The sequence below is a fragment of the Arvicanthis niloticus genome, chromosome 23, assembly GCF_011762505.2.
Source record: "Arvicanthis niloticus isolate mArvNil1 chromosome 23, mArvNil1.pat.X, whole genome shotgun sequence".
In the NCBI taxonomy this organism is placed as follows: Eukaryota; Metazoa; Chordata; class Mammalia; order Rodentia; family Muridae; genus Arvicanthis; species Arvicanthis niloticus.
This window is the reverse complement of record NC_133430.1, coordinates 7,205,760-7,230,162: the sequence shown is the minus strand read 5'-3', so window position 1 is coordinate 7,230,162 and position 24,403 is coordinate 7,205,760. Positions and strand designations below refer to the sequence as shown.

Sequence of the window (24,403 nt, the reverse complement as noted above, 5' to 3'; positions counted from 1 at the left end):
TCTGGAACTGTAGGCCTTCACCAGTGGGCCTAGCTGCTGAGTGTGCTTTTACTGAGCACCAAAACATTTCACAGAGTCCTGATGTGAGCTCTCAGACCTATTTCCTAGCATCCTAGAGAATTCCAGCTTTTAAAAAAAGAAAAAGGAAATCAGTCCCAAACACAAAACAGTTGGGGCATGTCTTAAGGTTTCTGTTGCTGGGATAAAACTCCTTGACCAAAAGCAACTGGAAGAGGAAGAAAGGGTGTATCTCACCACACAGGTTACAGTCTGTCACTGAAGGAGATCAGAGAAGGAGCCTGGCTGCAAGAAGTGTGGCCATGGGAGAGAGCTGCTTGCTAGCTTCTCACCTCCCTGGCCAGGGGTGACTCCACCCACAGTGGGCTGAGCCGTCCCACATCGGGCATTAATCATGAAAATGCCTAACTGACCTGCCTATAGGCCCGTCTTACGGAGATATTTTCTCAATTGTGAGTTTGAATTGAATCCAAATGATTCAGGATTAGGGTTAGCACAGGATACTTTGTAGAATGCTGGTTTCATTCTGCTTGAATGTTAAGAAAAATGCTATTGTGGGGAGAGAGGAGCGTGGTGGTGGTGGTGGTGGTGGTGGGTGTGGTGGTGGTGGTGGTGGTGGTGTGATGTGGTGGTGTGGTGGTGGTGGTCGGCTTCGTCTTCATGCCTGCCCTTAATCCCAGAACTGGAGAAGCAGAGGCAGCTGTATCTCTGAATACAAGACCAGCCTGGTCTACAGAGCAACTTCCAGGATAGCTAGACTATGCAAAGAAACCCTGTCTTGGGAAAAAAAACACTATTCCTATTAGATTTTTTTAAAAATGAAACTAAGCAGGGTGATACATATATATAATCACAGGGCTTGGGAAGCTGAGACGGGGATCTTAAAGACTTGTCTGTTTAAAAAAAAAAAAAAATGCCCCCTTGGGCCCAGAACTTCTAAAATTTTAATATATCTTGTTACCTTGCTTTTATAGATTGTTGTAGATTAGAGTGTTTATAGCCAGTGTTAGATACTTTTTGAATCTATAACAACCAACCTGATGAACACGTAGAATATGTCGCCTCTTATGATTGCTGTATCATAAATAGAATGGTTTTGAGAATTTGATTGTACCAGCTTAAAATTTAGAGAATTCACCTCTAATCTAGCACTTGGGAGGCAGAAGGGGGTGTACCTCCATGAGTTCAAGGCCAGCCTGATGACATAGTAAGTTCCAGTACGCCCAGAGGTACACAGTGACACCATGTTTCAAAAACAAAACAACAAAAAAGCGAGTGGAGGGTGGTGGTCGGAGAGAGGGCTCAGCTCCAGGGAATTGAGATCCTAGAGTTTCCAAGCTAGTCACTTGCGCGCGCGCACACACGCACACACACACACGCACACACACACACGCACACACACACACACACACACACACACGCACACCACAGTTTAAAAACAATAATTTCACCAAATAGCTCATAATTAAAATAACTGTACTTTAGATAGGTCTTGTCGTTGGAGGAGGATCCAGTCAGTGTTGCAGAGTATCCGTCTGCACTTGCCCTCTCCATGCTGTGAATCTGTAGACCTCACCCAGACTTTTGGGCCAGTCTCCCCTGTAGCTACTTCTTGGAGAAAGAGAACAACCTCTTCCTCTACCCTCAAGCCTGTCCCTTCTGAGTCTTTAAAGGCCACTTACCTTCTCCAGAGGAGAAGCCAAACCTCTCCTGCTTTCTCATTTCTTGATGTGTTCCATGCACATGTTGATGCTTCCATCCAGTTAGATAAAAATTGTTAGCAGCTGGGCAGAGCAGTCAAATGAGACAGCTTTACAGGGAAAGGCATTTGTCATTTGCCATATGACCCTAGTTATATGGACTTTGATCTCCAGAACCCATGTAAAGGTGAAAAGAGAACCAATTCCTAGGAGACTGCTCTATGCGGGTATGTCTGAAGCTGTTGTAAAGGTAATACTGAATGAAGGCTTCAAGTCACTGTGGTACTCTCTCTGTGAGTAGTCCATATGCTGAGCTTCCCCATCTTGATAAGAAGGGCCTCTGTGCCCATTAGGAGTCCTAAATGTTGTTTATGAGGAGTAAATGTCTTCTCAATGGGAAAGTTCTAAACTGTGATGTTCCAATGACATAGGATGATCTGATTATAACTCGTATGCCCACGATTTAGTCATTCATTTAAAGGGGTACCATGTTCCAGTGCCAAATTCATTTCACCAGTACATTTATATAGACATCTCCTTTAGGATGTGTTTTATTTTAGTCAGAGTTTGGAGGGCACATATAGAAGTAGTCAAACATGTAAAAGTGTTATTTTCTTTAAGAAAATCAGCTTTTAAAATTGCTATTTGCACAACCAGTTACAGGTCAGCAATTGTCCCAGAATCCCCAAACAAGTTAAAGAGATTTTTACTCTTAGGAGGTGTGCAGGGGTCTGGGGAGAAGGGGTGTATGTTAGACAGCAGGCTGCTCTTTGGTCACTGTTCCATCACACTGTTGTTTCTGCCTCTGCCTGAACCCACACCCTCTCCCAGCCTGACAGAAGTGCTCGCTTACGCAGCTAGCCCTGCCTCACTCTGTGCCACATCTACCTGTCGGCTGAGACATCAGAGGTCGATGTCCGTGTCAGCCTCTGGGCACCCCAAGATGGTGTTACCTCCAATAGACAGTGAAGGAGATACCTTCAAGGCTATGTAAGAAAACGCACATTCCTGTGAAGCTCATGTGTACCCACTGCCGCTTAGTTTGTGCTGTGGATTTTATGGTCCAAGACTTTGTTCCAGTTGTTCACCAGGTGTTCTTCCTCCATACAGTTTTAGTTAAGCACATCCTGTTTCCTTGTGGTGTCTGTGTGTGGGTCTGTGTGCCTGTTTTCGTGCCTTGGCATACTACAGAGGGTATAAGAAATCCCCTCCCCAACCTGCTTTCAGCATGTGGGATTTTTTTATACTTATACCATCTGTGTGCTTCCACGAATTTTTGGTTGGCTGTTCCTTTTCATGTGCAAGTATTTCTTTCTTTTTGTCACAGTTCTCTGTGTGGAAGCAGCTTGAAAGGGAAGCAGTGGGGGAAGCTGGGTTAGCTATTCTCCACTATATATTAATCTTCATTTTGAAAATGTACATATGCTGTACCCCTAAATTCTTTGAGCTTTGTTTCTTGTCCTGTTCCTTTTATATCCTTTCCCACTGAGCTTTTGCTCCTAAGTCCTGTAAAATACCCTTTGGATCTGGATTCACAATGGCTGATTGACTTCACTTTGTGAAAGGTATATTGTAAGTTTTCCTGTGTCCTATTGGGAACAAAGATGTTTCTCTTTCTGCTTTCCTAGCACTGTTCCCGATCAGAGAACTCCAGTTGCTTCTACCCACAGTATTAGCAGTGCGACCACCCCAGATCGCATCCGTTTCCCAAGGGGCACAGCCAGCCGTAGCACTTTCCACGGCCAACCTCGGGAGCGGCGAACTGCAACATATAATGGCCCACCTGCCTCACCCAGCTTGTCTCATGAAGCCACACCGCTGTCCCAGACTCGAAGCCGAGGTTCCACTAATCTTTTTAGTAAATTAACTTCCAAACTCACAAGGAGGTAAGTGTCATGTGATGCCGACTCTGTTGCAGCAAAAACAAAGAGAAAACGTAAATCCTCTCCTAATGTGAGAGGCTGCTGCCTGGGCCCTTGCCAGTCTTCTCTTAGCTCGTGTGCATCTAGTTTACGTGTCTCCAACTTTAGACTCAAGAGTTCTAAAGTAGAATGACATAGTAGTAACAGTCGCCCAGCACTTGGGAAGAATTATTTGTTCTGTTCACACAACTGTCCACAGGGCATGCCCATTTCAGTTTAGCAGTCACCAAGGAAACCAGTGTCACTGAATGTGTCTAAAGCCACAGCCATTGCTCTCTTCCATGGCTGGCTTGTTACCAAGCATCTTAACCACAGAGCCATCTCACCAGCCCCTAGAACTGACACTTAAATAATAATTTGAGTATCATTAAAACCCTCCAACTTGTCTCCTTTTTACTCTTTGCTAATGTGAGACTAGCAGTGATTTAAGATACCAGCACTTGGGAGCCGTCTACTTGTCTCAGTCAAAGCGGTTCCTAAAGAAGCATGTGGCCACTGACTCATGCCTAGGACCACAGCACTGTGGTGAACAGACAAGACAGTTGCTGAGACTTCCTGTCCACTATACTAGTTTCAGGTTCAGTAAAGACCCCTTTCTAAGGGCTATAGAGATGGCTCAGCAGTTAAGCTGCTCCTATAGAGGCCCCAGGCTCAGTTTTCTGCCCACATAGCAGCTGTCAATTAGCCACAACTCCAGCTCCTGGGGATCTGATGCCCTGCTCTGGCCTCCATAGGCACGGCATGCATGTGGTGCACTTACATGTAGGCAAAAGACCCACACATATCGAAGGAGGGATGGAAGGGGAAAAAAGGTCCTATCTACAGGAGTGAGGCAAAGAGTGATAGGCAGAATATCTGACATTGTCCTTTGGCCTCCGAGCTCACTTGCACACACACCATGTAGATTCTTGCAAAATGCCACAGTGGGCTTGTCAAGATGGCTCAGTTGTCCTCTGACCTTCAGCCATGGACCATGTGCTCACACTCATACCCACACAAACATAGTATGTGAGTGGATATCATACACATAAAACATTTTTTAAAAGATTTATTTATTTTATGCATATGTGTACACCCCCCATTGCTCTCTTCAGACGCACCAGAAGAGGATGTCAGATCCCATTACAGATGGTTGTGAGCCACCATGTGGTTGCTGGGAATTGAACTCAGGACCTGTGGAAGAGCAGTCAGTGCTCTTAACCACTAAGCCATCTCTCCAGCCCCCCACATAAAACATTTTTAAAGAGGAAAGATCAGCTAATATTTGAAGGCTATTTTGTGCTAAAATACATATGCAGATAGCTGTCCGTATGTGGTTTGGTTTGGGTTTTTTAGTTGTTTGGGTTTGGTTTTGTTCTTGTAGATTTATTTATTTTATGTGTACAAATGTTTTGCTCAAATGTGTGTCTATGTATCACACTCATGCCTGGTGCTGGAGGAGGACAGAAGAGGGTGTCAGGTCCCCTGAAACTGGAGTCCTGGACAGTTGTGGGACATTGTGTGGGTCCTGTGAAGGAGCAGGTACTCTGGCTCCCAGGGCAGTGTTTGAGTCAGAGTCTTCCTGTAGCCCTGGCTGTCCTGGAATTTGCAGTGCAAACCAGGCGGGCCTCCAACTCACAAGGATCCACTCTGCCTCCCTAGTGCTAGAGGAATAAAGATATTCAAGGCCACACCTGGCTGTATAGTTATTCTCTACATATACATTATATTTGTATATTATGTGAATCTGTATCATGCACATTTTATATATGCTATCTCTCTATAAGTAGTACATATATTTTTACATGTACAATGAGTATATATCTATCTGAATATTCTATTCCCTATTTCTCTCTTCACCTTTTTTTTTCTGGTATTTCAAGACAGGGTTTCTCTGTGTAGTCCTGGCTGTCCTAGAACTTGCTTTGTAGACCAAGCTGGCCTTGAACTCACAGAAACCTACTGCCTCCTCTGGATCATATTTTATAATTTATAGGCACTTCTAGTTGTTTTTTGTTTTCTTTTCCTCCGTCTTTTTTTTTTTTTTTTTGAGAATCTAGGCTGGGCAGTGGGGGTTATGTGTTTGATCCCAACACTTGGGAGTTTAAGACCAACCTGGTCTACAGAGCAAGTTCCAGTATAGCTAAGGCTACATAGAGAAGAAACCCTGTCTCAAAAAAAAAAAAAAAAAATCCTACTTTATGTATATGAATGTTTTGCCTGCATGTACGTCAAGGTACTATGTATGTGTCTAGTGCCTGTACGCACATTGGATTCCCCTGAAACCAGAGTTACAGATAGTTGTAAGCTACCATGCAGGTGCTGGGACTCAGCTGCCTGCATCATCTGGAGGAGTGTCTAGTGTTCTTAACCACTGAGCAATCTCACCAAGCACCCCACCTCCCACCTCCACCTCCAGTTTTTTTATTTTCTACTTTTTACTTTTATTTGAGGCAGAATTTTCCTCTGTATCCCAGGCTAGCAGAATCTTCCAACCCTAAAGATGGGTCAGTGTTTAGGAATACCATACTGATCTTGTAGTAGACAGGCGTTTGACTCCTAATACCCACTTAATCTGAGTCACAGACACTGTAACTAGAACACCAGGAGGATTTGATGTCATCTATGTATGCACAAGTACAGGTGCGCACACACACTTAAACATAAATAAACAAATCTGCCAGACCCTGCAGGCAGTTTATAGCTCCAGCTCAGACACAGGACTCCCATTGGTCCACATGACCCCCAAGCAGAGTAGGTCTGTTTTCCACTATCTTCTCTCTACCTTACTTGTATATTAAAAAGGTTTGAGGTAGAAAAAATTAAGAAAAGTACATTAAGTTTTATTCAGCAGTAACTTTTGACTTACCTAGAAAATCAGGAACTAAAATGCATTTTAAAAACCTTGTGAGAGGCTGGAGGGCTAGCCCAGGGTAAAGCATCATTGCTTGTTCCTGCACCCACATGTCTGCTGATGGCTGCTGCTCCATCACACTGACACACAGGCAAAAGCCTCATACACCTAAAACAGATGAAGAAATCATCTTTAAAACCTTGCTGTCTATGCATGTAGTTCAGTGATCTAATTCAGAAGGCCTGAGTTTGATCTCCAGCACCGAGAGAGGAGGTTGGGACTGGAAAACTTTTTGAAATAATATATATTTTTGTGGGGTCTAATTAAAAGCATTTTCCATGCACAGTCTTCTATACAGTGTCTATCCTGCTGTGTACCACTGTTTGGTCTGTAGGATGTGGACGGCAGTTGTCTACAGCATAGACTGCAAGTGTGTCTAACCTACAGTTCACAGGCTACATCTAACCCAGAATAACTGTGGATGGAGCCCAACACAGTTACAGATGACACGGTCAAGGGTTTGAACTTCCCTAAAAGGCAGTGCAAAGTTAAACCCAAAAGGGAAAATTCAAAAACTCTGTTAGCACCATCGTTTGGTGAATATATGTGTATGTCCATTATAACACTGCTGGACTTTTCCTACCTACACTCTCCCAGAGATGCTTATTGTGAGAAGGATCTTGTCAGATTCTATTCGGCACAGCCTGTGTCTCTTTAAATTTGTTGTTGTGTTTTGTTTTTTGTTGTTGTTGTTGTTGTTGTTGTTATTGTTGTTTGAGACAGGGTTTCATATAGCCCAGGTTGGCTTCAAACTCTCTATGTAGCCAAGGATGACCTTGAACTTTTGATCCTGTCTTCAAGACAGATATGCCCAGTCATGCCCCATTTCATGAAGTACTGCAGATGAACCCCAAAGTTTTTATACATGTTAAGCAAACACTACTAAGAAGAGTTGCCAGCCCTGCCCCTCTTTTATAAAGACATGATCTTGCTGTGCAGCACTGGCTCTGGAACTTGACATTAATAGACCTGACTGGCCTCAAGTGTGCAGCCTTCGTGCCTCTGTCACAGCTGTACTGTAGGACCATGCCATCACACGTGGTTCAGTGATGGTCCCCTCATGCCTAAATCACTTGTAATTAGAGCTTTTGTGTTTATGCAACAGAAGGCAAGAGTTCTGCTCATAAGTTAATATTTAGAAATTTGAGAAATCGTATTTATTACATGTACATCATAAAGTACTTGTTAGGCGACATTGAATTTGCAGGCATGGTGGCCAGTCTGTAATTTCAGCACTCAGATGGAAGCAGGTTGCAAACGCAAGGCAGCCTCTGATATATACAGCAAGGGCCTGAATCAAGAATAGCATGGTAATGATTGTGATCACTTGTCGTTTGGTTGGGTGTGTTTTGTGGGAATTTTGGGGTTTGTTTTTGTTTTTCAAGACAGGGTTTCTCTGTATAGCCTAGCTGCCCTGGAACTCACTCTGTAGACCAGGCTAGCCTCAAATTCAGAGTTCCACCTGCCTCCTCTACCTCCCAAGTGCTGTGATTAAAGGCATGTACCACCACACACCGCTGTTCATGATAGTTTTTAAAGACTGAATTTTATTTTAAAAGATTTTGTAATGAATTTAGTTACTATGGCTAAACAAGTTTTATGTTTCAAATTAAAGCCACACTCAAGTTTTTATAGTAATTTTACTTTTTCAACAAATGTTCTTTTTATTTATATTGACCAGAAGAGGAGCCCTGATGTTTGTTTTTGTTTGTTTTTTCTATTCTTTCTATAATTAATTAGATTTTCTGTTTAATTTGTACAAGTCTTTTCTGTTAATTTTTTTTTTGGCTTAATTTCTTTTAGAAACATGTCATTCAGGTTTATCAAAAGGTAGGATTTCTATATGTACACTTACTCCTCAGTGCTCACCCACCCTCCCCAAATGGCTTCTGCAATTAACATCAGGTTTGGCTTTTGGTCCTATTTTTTATTATTTTTTTGTTCTTTGCTTTAAAACTAAACTTTCTGCTAAGAACTAAATTCTCATTTCCTTGAAAGGAAACTGGAAAGAAATAGATTAACTCTGTTGGGCATTTTAAAGGCACCGCAGCACCCACTCAATAAAGGCCTGTGCATGCCCTGTGCACTGTCTGTCTTCAGTAGAATGATTTAGCATCCAGATAATTCTGTCTTGGTACTAATAGCACTTAGCATGCTCCTGTTTAAAGATGATATGTTCAGTAATCAGTGTACAATTAATGATTGAGCCGCAAGCGTACAGAAGGTAAGTGATAATTGTGTTAGTTGTTACCATTATTGACTGAGGATTGAGTTGGCAAGGCTGTCTCCAATGCTGGAGATGGACAGAAAACCCTCCAGCCTCATTCTGTTTGGCTCATGTAGAAGCTCAGTAACTTCACAGCAGGAATGTTTAGTACAGTGTTCTTATAAGCTGCTTCTCAGTGAGGGAAGCGCAGGCCATTCATTGTTTTACTAGAGCACCACAGTAAGTAGGTGCCAGTTGGGTTAATGTCTTTGGTTTTGCCAATAAGAGACAGAAAATACTGATGTTCTTGGAATGTGCATATAAAGCAGAAGCCGCTCTGCTGTTAGGTTACTGTGGCTCACTTCATCCTGGTCACCTGGGAGGCAGAGACAGGCCGACCTCTGAGTTCCAAAGCCAGTTCTGTTGAGTTCTAGACTAGACTAGGACACATAAAAGGGACTCTGTTTTGAGAGAGAGGGCGGGAGAGGGAGAGAGGAAGAGAAGAAAGTAAAGTTAGTTACAGTTCCTTCCTATCTGCCTGTGGCTCTTTTTTTTTTTTTTTTTTTTGGTTTTCGAGACAGGTTTTCTCTGTGTAGCCCTGGCTGTCCTGGAACTCACTCTGTAGACCAGGCTGGCCTCAAACTCAGAAATCCGCCTGCCTCTGCCTCCCAAGTGCTGGGATTAAAGGCGTGCGCCACCACCGCCCGGCTAGCTAATTTTTCATTTCACAAATTTGTTATATTTGAATGTGGAGGTCTCTTGATAACTTCATTTCTTTTTTAATGGAAACTGCACTGTGTCGAGCGGTACTAGAACACAGAACAGCTTCTAGTCCTAGCCATGAGTGGTGCAGAACTGGAAAACAACTTTCCTGATATGCAGCCTGCCTCTGTCCTCAGAGCACAGATCACTGGAGTCAGACGAGGAGGAGGAGGGAATTAGTTCAGCTGTAACTGAAAAATGCCTAGGCTTATTCATTGTGTAATGTTTTTGTTGATGTACATTGGTTGTGTACTGGTTTGTAAGATTTCTTTTCTCTTTCCCACTTTCCTTTGCTTCTACGTTCTGTCCATTGAGACTTCCAACTGAATATGAGAGGAACGGGAGATATGAGGGCTCAAGGTGAGGGAATGACTTTTACTTCGAATATTGCCTGAGTGCTTACCTACCTCGTTGTTATTATGTCAGGGTGACCAGTGCTGGTTTCTGCTTATTCATTCAAGTATAGGGGGCCTGGTACTGTGGTGAGGTTCTGGTTCTACAATGTTCTTGAAGCTGCTGGCTCTGCCTGCTGGACCTAGGAGACTGCTTTTTGTCCCATCAGCCATAAGAGGGCACCAGTGTGCCAGGAGAGCTTCCTAAGCAGCCTCAGCCCCAGTTCACGTTTGTCTCTTGATGCCTTGAGTAAGTTTAGGGGGGCTGAGTTGGTGTTTCTTTTTTTCTTCTTTTACTTTTCTTTTTTTTTTTTAAGATTTATTTATTTTATGTATGTAAGTACACCATAGCTGTCTTCAGACACACCAGAAGAGGGCATTGGATCCCATTACAGATGGTTGTGAGCCACCATGTGGTTGCTGGGAATTGAACTCAGGACCTCTGGATGAGCAGACGTTGCTCCTAACCTCTGAGCCATCTCTCCAACTCGGTGTTCTTTTTAAATGATGATTATAGAAGTTGTATGTTTGCCTTTTGGTTTTGTGTAGCTCTCATTGTGTGACTATAGAACCACAGATAGACTCAGGCTTCCATGTCTGTATGGTAGGCCTCCTGCTGTCCTTCCCAGTACAGACTGTGGTGAGACTACCCTTGCGAGTGAAAATCCTCACTGCCACCTGCTGCTTGACTACTTCTCTGTGAGGCCCTGAGCACTGTGTAGACTTCCTTTAAGATAGAGTTGAGGTGAGCAAGTAGTCTCCTCCCAGGCCTGTCTCAGCACAGAGTGGGCTCTGCCTTTCCAGATATATATTGCCCCATCTACAATAGGAAGGAGGTGATGGAACCTGCCTCCTGGTACAGAGCAAGATAAGGCTTGCCATGCAGGTGCTTTGTAAGGGCCAGCACTTTGGGGTATGCCATCTGATCTAGGGTCTTAAGTGCATCCTGCACTTTCCTACCTCTTCGTTTGGTGGCTGTGTCTCTGTTCAAAAGAAGAACTCAGCAGTACTGGTGGCAAACACCTAGAGTCTCTACACTTGACAAGTAGAGCAGGAGGCCCATGGGCCAAGGCAAGTGTGAGCTTCATGAGACCCTATTGTCAGGGAGGGAGGGAGGGAGGGAGGGAGGGAGGGGGGAGAGAGTATCAGAGAGGGAGGGAGGGAGGGAGGGAGAGAGAGAGAGAGAGAGAGAGAGAGAGAGAGAGAGAGAGAGAGAGAGAGAGAGAAACAGCAACCCCCAACCTCTGTTTCTAATCTCTTTTGTGCTGCTGCTGCCTCCTCACATAAGGTTTCTTGATCCCAAAAGTGTTGCCAAGCTTGCGTTTGCCTATGTACCCCGTGCAGTGTCTATCTAACGTAGCAATTTAACTGCACTCTGAGCCCTCACCTGTGCAAACCCGTCATTTCAGCTCTCCACAGACAGCGAGTGGTAGCATTTCATTTTTCCCTGTTTCATTAAAGTGAGATCATCTTAAGTTGTGGGTATTTGTAGTGCTTGGTTTTGCCTGTTTTGAGATGGGTCTCACTGTTGTTCAGGTCACCTCATGCTCATGGCTCCTCTGATCCTTCTTTCTCAGCCTTCTGAGCAGCTGGTACCTTGGGAACATGACCTGGGTATTTTCAACGCTGAAATTAGAATTGTAACAAAGGAGAGAAACTGTAAGAAGTAGAGACAGTAAGGTAGATGGTAGTGTCTGGGAATGGGCGGCCTACCCGTGCACTCGGCGCCTGACTGGGAACACTGAGTCAGCAGCCTTTAACACTGGTTTCTGTGGCAAGCATAGCTGCTGGTAATAGTGAAGCTGCCCGTGATAGAGCAGAAGGCTGTTGCTGGTCTGCACCCACCCCAGGTACAGGAGTGCACTCTGTTTTGCCTGATTTCAAAGATTTCCAGTACAGATGGCTCCTGGACGTTTTCCAGCCAGGTAGAATCTTGCGTGCACTCTCTGTGTGTAGGGGTTGGAGATACAGGTGTGCGCCTCTGGTAAACGTGTGGTGCATGGGAGAAGTTGATAACTAGCTAAGGTAAAAAGAGGTTCTTTTTCCAGTGCAATTAAAAATCACACTGCCCTGTGCATTTCAGTCGCAATGTATCTTCGGAACAAAAAGATGAAAACAGAGAGGCAAAGCCCCGTTCCCTGCGCTTCACCTGGAGCATGAAAACCACTAGTTCCATGGATCCCAGCGACATGATGCGGGAGATCCGCAAAGTGCTGGACGCCAACAGCTGCGACTACGAGCAGAGGGAGCGCTTCCTGCTCTTCTGTGTCCATGGCGACGGGCATGCAGAGAACCTGGTGCAGTGGGAAATGGAAGTCTGTAAGCTGCCAAGACTGTCTCTGAATGGAGTCCGGTTTAAGCGGATATCGGGGACATCCATAGCTTTCAAAAATATTGCTTCCAAAATTGCCAATGAGCTAAAGCTGTAACCCAGTAATTATGGTGTAAATTAAGTAGCAATTTAAGGTGTTTTCCAGAGCACTGATGGAAATGTATAGAGTCATATTTAGGCAATAACGTCTGCATCTTCTAAATCATGACATTAAAGTCTGAGGACGAGAGCGCGCCTGGGAGCGAAGGCTGGCCTTCTCTACGAATGCACTACATTAAAGTCTGTGACCGTGCCTCTGTCTTGTTTCCATTGCCCTGGGAGTCAGAGTGTGACACCATCTGCACGCGACTCCTGAGTGTGGTGTGAGTGGGGAGCACTGTGGTGTGTGTGGGGAGCACTGTATTGGAAACGTCTCCTCACTCTGGCAGCCGGCATTACCAGTACCTCTGTGGGAGATCATTTGGTGCTAAAACATTACAATTGCCAAGAAGGAAAATACTGAATTACTGCTAAGAATTAACCTTAAGACTAGTTGATAATTAATACAGGTTTACAGTTCATGCCTGTGGTTTTGTGTTTGTTTCGTGACCTTTTTTTTTTTTTTTTTTTTTTAGTGCAAAAGGTTTAAATTTATAGTTGTGAACATTGCTTGTGTGTGTTTTTCTAAGTAGATTCACAAGATAATTAAAAATTCACTTTTTCTCAGTAAAACTTTGCACTGTCTCCTCATGCTCTATTGAAGCCTCAGCCTAAGGCAGCCCTGAAGCCTGCTGCTGCCTCCAGTTGGCTGAAGAGCCGCAGCGGATGTGTGTGAAGCTCCGAGCGCTGGATGCTCTGCACTGACCCCAGCATTAGATCTGAAGCACCCTTTCTCCCAGCCCTCCTGCTCCCTGGGAGGGGATGGTGGCTGCTTAGTCCTTGGGGCCCATGCACTCCCATGAGGAAACACCAGGCCCTGGCCTCACTGAATTGTTTTTTTTTTTCCACGTGGTGCCTGATAGTCCTCACCCTCCCTGTGATTCACACATGAATCAGACCTCCAGCTTCTCCCCAACACCTACGTGGTTAGATCTAGGGGGTGGAGTAATGAACTTGACACCTAGTTTAACAATTTAATGTCACAAAGAAATTGTCACATTGCTTGAGAGTGCTGTTTTAGGCGGCTGTTGCCTGATCCTGAAGTCTGGACTAGCGCATAAGCCACAGCTGTTTGTTGTCTTGTCTGCCATGGTCAAGACACTTGGACAAGACAACATAGATGACTAAAAACACAGACCAGAGACCCCGAAATTTACATTCCAGCAGTCAGTCAACAACAAGAAGTCAACACTTAGTAGCTGGAGAGATTGCTGCGTGGTTAGGAGCACATACTGCACCTACCGAGGGCCAGGGTTCGATTTCCAGCCATCCGCATAGGGTGGCTCACACACCTGTAACTCTAGGTCCATGGGATCCAGCACTTTCGTGGGCGCTTGCACTCACATGCATATATAACACACACACCCCACATTTACATGTGTTTAAAAGTGAGTGTTCCAGGATAGTTAGGGCCACACAGAAACACCCTGTCTTGAAAAACTTTAAAGAAAGAAAAGAAACCAAGCGAAGACATGGAGTGGAACACAGCGGGAAGTGTGTGACATCCACTGCAGAGCAGCTTGGGGACCCAGAGGACAGGGCCTCCAGGACCTACAAAGGAATGGGGAAAGGTGAGGATGGCTCACTGAGTCTCATGGCAAAAGGAGAGAACTAGAACAAGCCAGGAAAGCCTAGCAGATGCCCTTGGCCATGGCCAGCGGGTCGCCTGCTGCAGGCACTCCCAGTGAGGCGGCCGAATGGGCCCTTTGATTGGTCTAGGGTGAGTGAGAGAGCAAAGGGGCGGTACCTGGTGTGAACAGCAGGCAGCAGCAGGGGCTTGCAAGTGGCTAAACTAGGAGGAGAGAGAGAGATACTCCAGGACCTTCAGCAGGTGGATAAAGACAGCAATACAGTAGAAAGAAGGCCCCTGAAGTCTTACTATCTCTTAGTCCCTGGATTCAAAGCTTCTAGAGAGATGTGCTGCTGTAGCCGTGCGCTGCTAAGCAGAGACTACCCAGCCTCTTGGTCTGGTGCCAGCTTTTTCATTCTCTTTAAAAGATCCTTTAAAGGGTCACAACAATGGGTACTGTCTAGGTCCGCATGGGCTTCTCTTGAGGTCTGCATGTAGATCATGCACATGAATGCTCTAGGTCACTGTAGCTTTGCTAGCCAGCCCGCCATATATGACTTCCTTCATCAAGGTAGAGCTGCTGAGCTGTTCTTTAGGAATAATGACCAGCCATTGATCCATGAATCCTGCCCTAAGCTGGGTATGATGACATGCCTTTCATCATGCCTTTTATCCAAGCACTTGGAGAGACCACAGCAAGCAGATCTCTGTAGCAAGAAGTCTTGAACAGCTAGGACTGCCTAGTGAGGCCCTGTCTCAAAGAATCCTGCCCTAGAAATCCAGTCAGGGGATGGCCTACAGAACTCAGCAGATGTCTGTCAAAAAGGGCTCAGGCTGGGTGTAGCGGTGTACAACTTTAATCTCAGCACTTGGGAGGCAGAGGTGGGAGATGTCTGTGAGTGAGGCCAGCCTGGTCTACACAAGTTTCAAGCCAGCCAGAGCCAAAGCGAAGGAAAAAAGAACTTGACTCTTATTGCTTCTCAGTCTCTATAGTCTCTAAGCCAGTGGGGTTCTAGAAGTCGGCCATGTACCCTGATCAGCATGGCCACCCTCTGTGTGAATGCAAACTCTCTTGTGGGTTTTGTTTTGTTTGCTGTTTGACTGCATTTAAATGTTATGGATCAAATGAGTAACTCCCTCTAAGAAATATAGACACCCACCAGGTTCCTTAACTGGTTGTAATTAGGTTACTAATTTGTTTTTGTTTTTTGGGTTTTTGGGGTTTTTTTTTTTTTTTTAGAAAGAGTTTATGTGTGGCCCTGTCCTGGAACTTACTTTGTACACCAGGCTGGCCTCAAACTCAGCAATCTGCCTGCCTCTCCCTCCTAAGTGCTGGTATTGAACCTGTGTAATACTGTGCCTAGCTAGAAGACTTATTATTGATGTTCGTTTCAGTGGCAGCATTTTAGGGTAAAACAGGAAAACTCCCACCACAAATGGGGCCCATGTCCTTTCTTTAGAGTCCAAAATAAGGCATTAATATTGAAAATTGTTTCAGACCTACACAGTGGCACTGTTTGTTTCTTGTCTACTTCCTGGGAGTATCTCAAATTAGTTAAGGAACCTGGGAGGCCGCATGGTTCTGAGGGTAGGGTTAATATTGCAAACTTTCTTACCAGAGACAAAGGCGCCAGGCTCCTAGGGCCTCTTTTCATCTCTGGAGATGCTGGGCCACCATACAAAAGTCAGTCTGAGGCCAACAAGAAGGCCACCACTTTGATTGTTAGCTCACTGGTGGAACACAAGTACTTTGTAGGGAGACCAAAACCCAGTTCCAGCAAAGGCACCAAGATTGATTGATTGATTGATTGATTGATGTAATAATAAAATATCTTGAGTGTGGGAAGGCCCGGGGGAGGGGCATCATTCTGAAGCAGGACCGGTTCAAAATTAAGCCAGGTACGGTGGTTCGCCTTTGTGGTCTCTTTCCTCAGATGGCAGGGCAGAAAGACTAAAGTCAATAGTAAGTCTCTCAATACAACCAGTGTAGGAATCTTACAGCTGACAGTACTGTCTTAAAGACAGTTGTCCACAGCAAGACCTTGTCTAGGCTACAGAGGGTGGGTGGCTAACAGGTTAGACAGAGAAGCCTAGTGGTTGAGGTGTGTGCTTTGGGTAGGTCTAACCGTCTAGTGTACAGACTCCTTGGTTTTTCCTTTGGTTTTCAGAGAGTATCTCATGTACCCTTTGCTGATCTTGAACTGCTCTTAGAGAATACTACTATGTCTGGGGAAACTTTTTTAAAGTTATAGGAGATTGGGCTAGGGAATGTGTGCTTCTGGGGATTGAACCAAAGGCCTGAAACATGCTAGCACCTCTGAGCAGTAGGATGAGTGCAGACTCCACTCTGTGAACACTGATGGGTCTAACCTCCCCCACCTGCCTCCTCCAGAAGTCAGAAGGAGACAGCCTGGTATGATGGCTTGCACCTTTAATTGCAGTACTTATAAGGCAGAGGCAGGGGGATCTCTCTGAGTTTGAGGCCAGCCTGGTAAACAGAGTGAGTGTCAGGACAGCCAGGGCTATACCATGTGACCCTGTCTCGACAAAACAAAGAAATCAAGAACAGCAGCAGTAACACCTGTCTTGTGCTTGCTAGGCAGACAACAGCCAGGACAGACAGGTAACCAGCGCATCATGGCCACTCTGCAAGAGCTCTGACAGAATGTCTCAGGGCATGCCTGTGGCAAAGCACATCCAAGGTCTGGTGTGGGTTCCATTTCCAGAAGCACTAGGATGAGGAGTCGCCTCTCTCCTGGTTTAGCCCACTTGTGGTTCACATGGCTCTCGGGAGAGCACCCTGCCAGCCAGCACAAACCTAGTAAGAAAGTAACTCCCATCACTTGGAGGGGAACAGTGGAGGAGAATCTACATGGCAATTTTCAGGACAGCAGGACAACATAGACCCTCTCAGGGGAGAGGCACTGAGCCCAGCACAAAGGTAGAGGTAAGTGGGAGGTCGTTGGTGCTCCTTGGACAGCAGCCAGCACAATGACAACCCACAGTTGACTATGGGCTTTGTTTACAAATCTACCCAGTCTGGGCCATCTGCCCTCCCCACCCAACAATGTAAGTCCTGTATAGGGTAGGAAAGTTTCATCTCCTTTTCCTTCATCCCAGGGACCCAGAATAGTGACAGCCTGAAGCGTGGAAGGGGTGTGTGCAGAAGCACTAACATTTGGGGGTCCAGAAGCCAACAAAACAGCCCAAGCAAGCAAAAGAGTCCAGCAAAGCAAGATCCTTATTTGAATTAGGCAGCAAAACCTGACCAGTCAGAGACAACAGTGTGCAGGGGAACTGAGTACATCTTTGAATGTTCATCTTAGTAAGTATTTAAGCAGATGACAAAAACCGATTGTATTCAGGCAGCTACTGATCAATTAGAGCCACAGAACAGACTAGGGAGCTGAGCTCGAACCCAGAGCCAAAATGGTACAGTTTAAAGCCTGGAATCCACAAACGACGAGGCCAAGTTATCCCGCCAGTCAGTGTTTAGGCTTAGGGGGCTTCTTAGGAACCTGCCTTTGTGGTACACTTATCCTGGTCCCATTGGGTGGATTATTCAACTTTGGTGGGGCGACCTGATGAGCGTTCACCAGCCAACCAGAATGTCAGTCAGCCAGGGAGGGCTTAGGAACTTAACCTTTATTTGACCCCTATTCAAAATGGAAGTTTTTATTCAAAATGGCTTCAATTTGGTTCCTTCTTACATTAATGACGTTTTAGATGTCTGGAAAGAGCAGGGCATCCTTACTGGCTGAGACCTGTGTCCTTGTCTCCCACACTCCCCTGTGGCTGCACCTCAGCAGACAGGCAGCTGCTGTGGGTCGGTTAACACTGATTTCCAGCCATCAGAACCCTTCCTGTAGGACAGAGTGGGTGGAGACCCAGAGGTTGGACTGGGAGTAGATCCAGGCTATTAGATAGGACTATCGCTTTGCCTTCCACTAACCTGCCTGTACTTTGGGCAATTTTGTTGTTACCATTTGCCTTTTATTTTGAGACGGTTTTATTATGTTGAACATGTTTGCTTCCAGAGATCCTCCTGCTTCTGGTTCCTGAGTGCTGGGATTGAAAGCATGTACCACCAACACACCTGGCTTAGTTTTAAGACTATCTCAAGCAATGTTTGTTTCACTGTTGCCCACATGGGTATACCTTGCCAGACTGCCCATTACTGTGTCTCACAGGGGTCACAGCTGGGTAAGAATAATCGTTATTTTCCTACCTTGTTTTATTTTGGGATGGGTTTGTGTCTTAGTCACCTGGATGACTCTTACGCTTAACCAAGTCCAGCTGCAGCACAAGGTACAACCTTGTCTCTCTCTGGAAGACAGCTTCTTTGTGCTTTTAGAAAACATTTCCCAGAAGAGTCACCTCAAGCCGGGCAGTGGTGGTGCACGCCTTTAATCCCAGCACTTGGGAGGCAGAGGCAGGCGGATTTCTGAGTTCGAGGCCAGCCTGGTCTACAGAGTGAGTTCCAGGACAGCCAAGGCTAACAGAGAAACCCTGTCTCGAGAAAAAAAAAAAAAAGAAGATTCACCTCGGTGATGCTGGTCTCTTCTTAATCACCACTAATTCCTTAGCTCCAGCTAGCCAGCATCAATTGTCCCAGTGGTCTCCTCTTTTGACCATAAAGCCAGAGGGACATGGCCAAAGCTGCCAAGTTCTGCTGCTTGCAGGATCTGGGACAGGGCCTCTAATTCTATTACATTATCACTTGCTTCCTCTTTTCCAACTCCTTCACTGCCTAAGCTTGGCTGTCCTGGATCTTCTCTGTAGATTGACCTTGAACTGTAGGCCTGTCTCCTGGGATTAAAGGTATGTACCACCATGCCTGCATTTAAGCTTTTCTTTACCTAGAACTTGGTCTGTCTCAGGCTGGCCTGCCTTGAACTCAGAAATCTGTTTGGCTTTATCTCCAGGGATTAAAGGTGTGTACCACCATGCTGGATCTAAATTTAGCTGGGTAGGATCTTGCCCCATCTGCAATCTCCTAGAACCTCGGATTCAGCTCCATTTCACTTCCTGATGCCCCTTTAATACTCAAACTATGTTTTATATTTTTTTTTCTTTCTCAGCTTGTTGTGCTTGTTTAAAACGCTCTTCATGAGATTTAACTAGAGAACAAAGTCTATGGTGGGCTTTTCTGAGACTTCCTTTGTCAGTGTAATTAATCTGAGTCTCTTCACCTGAGCCTCAGGCAGACTCTTCAGACCAGGGCAAAAAGCAGCCACATTCTTCTCCAAAATAACACAAAAAACGGTCTTTTAGGCCATATACTGAAGTTCTTTTTGTTTGTTTGTTATTGTTCTCCAATGAAACCTCTTGGGCCAGGTCTGCACAATTCAAATCACTCTCTGTAACAAAGTCTTTCATATTCCTACTAGGATGGCCCACTAAGCCCCATTTAAAGCATTCCACTGCTTTCCAAATCCAAAGACCTCCAAATCCACATTCTTCCAAACAAAAGCAATGTCAGGCCTATTACAGCAATACCCCAGTCCCTGGTACCAACTTCTTCTGTTTTAGGATTTTACTGCTGTGAACAGACACTGTCACCAGGCAAGTCTTATAAAAGACAACATTTAATTGGGGCTGGTTTACAGGTTCAGAGGTTCAGTACACTATCATCAAGGTGATAACAGTTTGGTTTTTGGTTTTTGTTACTATTGCTTTGTTTTTTGAGACACGGCCAAAGAAACAGGCCCCATCTGCTTTTGTTTTGTTGTGTTGTGTTTTGTTTTGTTTCCTGGCTGTGACTTTGGTTGGCTGTGGGTCTTCTTATGTCAGCTGTGGCAAAGCTGACTGCAAAATCAGGGCTGCTTGTTTTTCCATAACCCCAGACGCTCATCTTGTGATTCCTGGGGTTTGATAAGTTGGGGCCTTCAGGAGTCTCGCCAGAAAGAACAAATGCGCTGGAAAGGTTGCTTAGCTGTTCAAATGCTGCTCCTCTTCCAGGGAACCTAATTCCTAAGCACCCACAGCAGACAGCCTCAGCTGTATCTGCATCCAAGTGGTCCAGTCTCCCCTTCTGGCATCCACAAGCATCTGCTTGCATGGCACATGAACACACAAAGATATTTTAAAAATAATAAACCGCCGGGCGGTGGTGACGCACGCCTTTAATCCCAGCACTTGGGAGGCAGGCGGATTTCTGAGTTCGAGGCCAGCCTGGTCTACAGAGTGAGTTCAGGACAGCCAGGGCTACACAGAAAAACCTTGTCTCGAAAAACCAAAAATAAAAATAAAAATAAAAAATAAATAAACCATGCCAGGCAGTGGTGGTTAAAAGCGAACTCCTTTAATCCCAGCACTTGGGAGGCAGAGGCAGGCGGATTTCTGAGTTCGAGGCCAGCCTGGTCTACAGAGTTAGTTCCAGGACAGCCAGGACTACACAGAGAAACCCTGTCTCGGAAAAACAAACAAACGAAAACAAACAAACCAACAAAAAGAATAAACCAGGTGGTGGTAGCACACACCTTTCATCCCAGCACTTGGGAGGCAGAGGCAGGAGGATCTCTTGAGTTTGAGGTCAACCTGGTCTACAAATGGTGTTTCTGGACAGCCAGGGCTACAAAGAGCAGCTGTTTCAAAAATGATAAAAAAAAAAAAAAAAAAAAAAAAAAAAAAAAAAAAAAAAAAGAATAAGTAAATCAAAGTAAGGAGGACCAAGTGGTTGCTGCTGTGCTTCCTGCCCTGACCCGGCCTTGTGCAGACCCTGCTCTACCACATCCGGCGCTCTCCACCCTCCAGAGCTAAGCTGTCACCTTCTACATTTTCTGTGTACATTTCTACGCCTTCAGTGTCAGGGACTCAGGAAGCTGAACAATTGCTTATTCCTAGTAGACAGATAGCTACTTCCTGAGCTGCCCCAGAGACTTCTGTCTTGCGAACTTTTAAGTAATCAGGAGTCAGGTATTGAAGATTAAATTAGAATCAGAAGTTGAAAAAAAAAAAATGGAGACCTCCCTTCTGTTGATTAACTGCTCCATGCCCTTTGCCAGTCAGACAGCAGATCTGTTTATCGAGGTATAAATGGTAGGTGGTTAAACAAAGGTCTGTTTATCGAGGTATAAATGGTAGGTGGTTAAACGAAGGTGCTACCCTGGAGGACCTTGTGTTGATCCTAGAGTTATAAAAATGAGCAAGGGAGACTCCCCTTGTTGAGAAGCTCGGTTTCCAGACGGGAAGGGACAGCGTAGGAGGCCAAGGGGTTGCACCAGCAGGATGCAGGCAGAGAAGATGCAGAGCTGACAGGCATAACGAGCCTGCAGGAAGTGGGAAGGCAGGTGGCAGGCACAGAGCCCAGCTTGTCTCCCACTCATGCTATGTGGGGCCATGACACCAGGAAGTCCCCAATAAAGTCTGATGATGCACTTCTCTTAGTGGCTCTGTTCTCAGTACTTCACCAAAGAGTGCCCTCGCTCCTCCGGTAAGATGGGTGCTGTCTTATGTCCCAGACCAAGACGGGATGGCTTGCACCAAGCATCTAGAAAGGCCTGGCATGCAGTGTGCCTCCACCATGCCTTCTAGATCATGATCTGCACTGGCTTGCCTCCTCACAGGAGCTGCCAGCAGGCCTGGGCCCCACAGACACATTCAGGGAGGTAGTGGATAGTCCTAGGTAGAGAAGCCCTAGCCTCAGGAGACCCCGGTCCAGGCTGCCCTGAACAGTCTAGGCCTGCATCTGCTGCCCACCACTATCTTTCAGGCCAGACTCTTGGACGTACAGCTCAGTTCTCCCAAGTCTGAGCCCCAACCCACTGGCCACACCCCTCCCCCATTTGGTAAGTCCTAGGGCACCCACCCTGTCACGCAGAGCAGCTTTATGTCCTGTGCTCTGGTGGCAGTGAGTGTACTCTTCAGAGTTGCACTACTGAGTGGAATGTCATTAATGAACCTAGGCAAACACTGGGGCTTTGCTAAAAAAGCAAATTCATGTAATCCTTGACTGGAGGCCAGAGAAAAGCGATGTCTGGCCCCTCCTTTCTGTCTGTGGGACTAAGGACAGGATGAGGCTTCTGGGCCAGGCAGCAACACAGGTGGTCCTTGTCAAGCCAGAACCAACCAGCTTGGACATCTGGTGTACCCAAGCCCCACCACCTCCACTACCACCCCGCCCCCTGTGTATGTGCAGGACTGGTGAGTGGTCAGAAGCATCTAACAGAGCCAGTCTTTGCTTTCAACAGAACAGATTTTCTTTCTTTTTGTTTGTTTGTTTGTTTGGGTTTTTTGTTGTTTATTTTCCAAGACAGGGTTTTTCTATAGTCCTGGCCACTCTGGAACTCGCTCTACAGACCAAGTTAGCCTTAAACTCAGAGATCTGTCTGCCTCTGTCTCCCAAGTGTTGGGATGAAAGGCGTGCAGCACCACACTGGGTTCTACCTGGTTTTTTGTTTGGTTGGTTGGTTGGTTGATTGGTTGGTTGTTTGAGTAGATGGTTTGGTTTGGTTTGGTTTGGTTTGGTTTGGTTTGGTTTGGAACAACCAGGGGACCTTAAGCCATCAGTATCTTAAATTTTGGCCAGAGGGAGCTCCTGCCAGTCCTGCTTCTGTCCTGTTAAAGGTATGTGCCGCAATACCCAGCTATTGTTCAAGTAGGGACTGTATCTGCCAAGGTGTGGTAGTCAGGATGCCTGAGCCGTGGTGTCATTAGCAAAGCAGAGTAAGGGCATGAAGAGACACCCGGTAGCTGCAGGACACGAGTCCCAGCCAACTGAAAAGCCTTGCTTCTCTAGGCTGTTGCCCACTACACTAGTAGTTTGACTCTCCTTTTGGCCAGTGGGAAAGATATTTAACTTGAATCCCTGTGGGTACAATGTCTAGCTGCCTCGGGCATCTGGGAGGTTTGTTAAGTACCAGGCTGGGTCAGAAATAGAAGTGCTGTGTAAGGAACCCTGTGGGCAATTGCAGCCTTCTAAGCTACTATTGCGAGAAGCTGGACCCACCCCTGAAGGGCCCGGCAAGCCCCAGACGTTAAAGAGCGGAGGAATCAATCCATGCTTGAGTTAGGCTTGACCTAGAGTCAGGCTTTTCTATCTGAGCCTCAGTTTCCTCATCATAGGGGAGGGTGCCAGTGGATGCCTTCTTGCTACTGCCTTAGGGGACTCCCACCAGCTGGGACACATTAAATTCTTAAAATATAAATAGAAGAAGAAAGAAAAATATTTCCAGTTTTACTGGTACAAGGCTATAGCTCAGCCTGCCAAACACTAACAAAGCCCTTGCTTTAATTCTAAACATTACACTGCAAAAACAGGCTGAGGTGATACACAGCCATCATCCCGGCCGCTGGTTAGTGGAAGCGGGAGGATTTCAGTTCCATCCTCAGGTCCATAGGGAGGACTGGGACTGCAGCTCCATGGTGGAGCACTCATCTGGCATGTGCAGAGCCCGCAGACTGACCCTCAACATGACAGAAAATGCCTTACATAAGCAGTACATGCTCGGTGGAAGAAATTCGGGGAAAGAAGTATAAAGAAGGAAATCACCTGTTACCACCCACAGCCAGACTGTTCTGGGGGTTTTTCCATACATAATCTGTGTGGGCTCTCAGTGCGAGCTGTTTTATAACCCATGCTTGCTTCCCGGCTTCCTTAGCCTGTCTTCACAGCCCTGAGTGTGAAGTTTGCTTGCATGAAGTAGGAGGGGTGGGGTGGGGTTGTCCAAGCTTTTTTTCTGTTTTCTTTTTTTTTCAAGTAAACAATCCTGACCAGTTCTTTCATCCTCTGAACAGTTGTATTTTTTTATTATTTCTTGAGGATAGTGGTCTTCCTGCGTCAGCCGTCTAGAAGTTCTACCAGGGCCAGGGCCAGGGCCAGGGCCAGGGCTGGGGTTTTTATTAGTATGGTAGGTTGGTGTCTTAGTGGACAGAACACCCGCCCCTTTCATTGGACTACCCCAGTGTTGGTGGCTCCTGGTGAAACCCTTCTCTGCTTGCTCCTGGCAAGAAATCAGGGCAATCCCCGACTTAGTGTGGCCGGACTGTCCCAGGGAGATGTGCCTTCACGACACCCCTGCACCCAGTGAGCACAGCACCTTCTCTGCACCCACTCCCATGAAAGCTCAGCACACTCATTTGAACCTCAGATCCAGAGAAAAAGCAGGGCTGTCTGGACTGCCGTAAGATGTCCCATAGGTCTGCTGAGCACAGGAGAGTGAAGTGCACACAAGCCCTGTGTCACCTAACACCAGTACAGCTTACAATGGAACATGCAGCACAGCGGAGGGGACACAAGAACAAGATTCTTCTGTCTTCTGTCTGGGTGAGGTCGGGGTAGGAACTTCAGGGCCTGGAAGAGTCCTGAGTATCTGAGCCTACAGAGGCCAGGAAGTGCCCGTGGCCAGGAAACCGCTCAACTCTGGAAACAGAAGGACAGCTGGTGGGGTAGAGAGAGCCAGCTGTGCCGGAGGCTGAGTGGCTGGTCCAAGATGCTCACGAGAGCCACTGTCTGGGGAAAAACACATC

The 24,403-nt window shown here is 46.0% G+C and overlaps 1 protein-coding gene across 13 annotated transcripts in view; it reads left to right on the top strand.

Moving 5' to 3' along the window:
• The window catches only part of Mark3 (microtubule affinity regulating kinase 3), a 90,277-nt gene extending 77,760 nt beyond the window's left edge, over nucleotides 1-12,517 (top strand). For 3 of the 13 annotated variants that reach the window (XM_076921082.1, XM_076921091.1, XM_076921092.1), the window contains 5 exons: nucleotides 2,550-2,708; nucleotides 3,347-3,604; nucleotides 8,337-8,363; nucleotides 9,817-9,861; nucleotides 11,977-12,517. In XM_076921082.1, the coding sequence (XP_076777197.1) occupies nucleotides 2,550-2,708; nucleotides 3,347-3,604; nucleotides 8,337-8,363; nucleotides 9,817-9,861; nucleotides 11,977-12,322 (835 nt within the window). In that variant the 3' untranslated portion in view covers nucleotides 12,323-12,517. The remainder of the gene's footprint in view (nucleotides 1-2,549; nucleotides 2,709-3,346; nucleotides 3,605-8,336; nucleotides 8,364-9,816; nucleotides 9,862-11,976) is intronic. The other 10 variants (XM_076921087.1, XM_076921084.1, XM_076921089.1 and 7 more) reach the window with 7 other exon arrangements.
• Nucleotides 12,518-24,403: the final 11,886 nt, after the last annotated feature.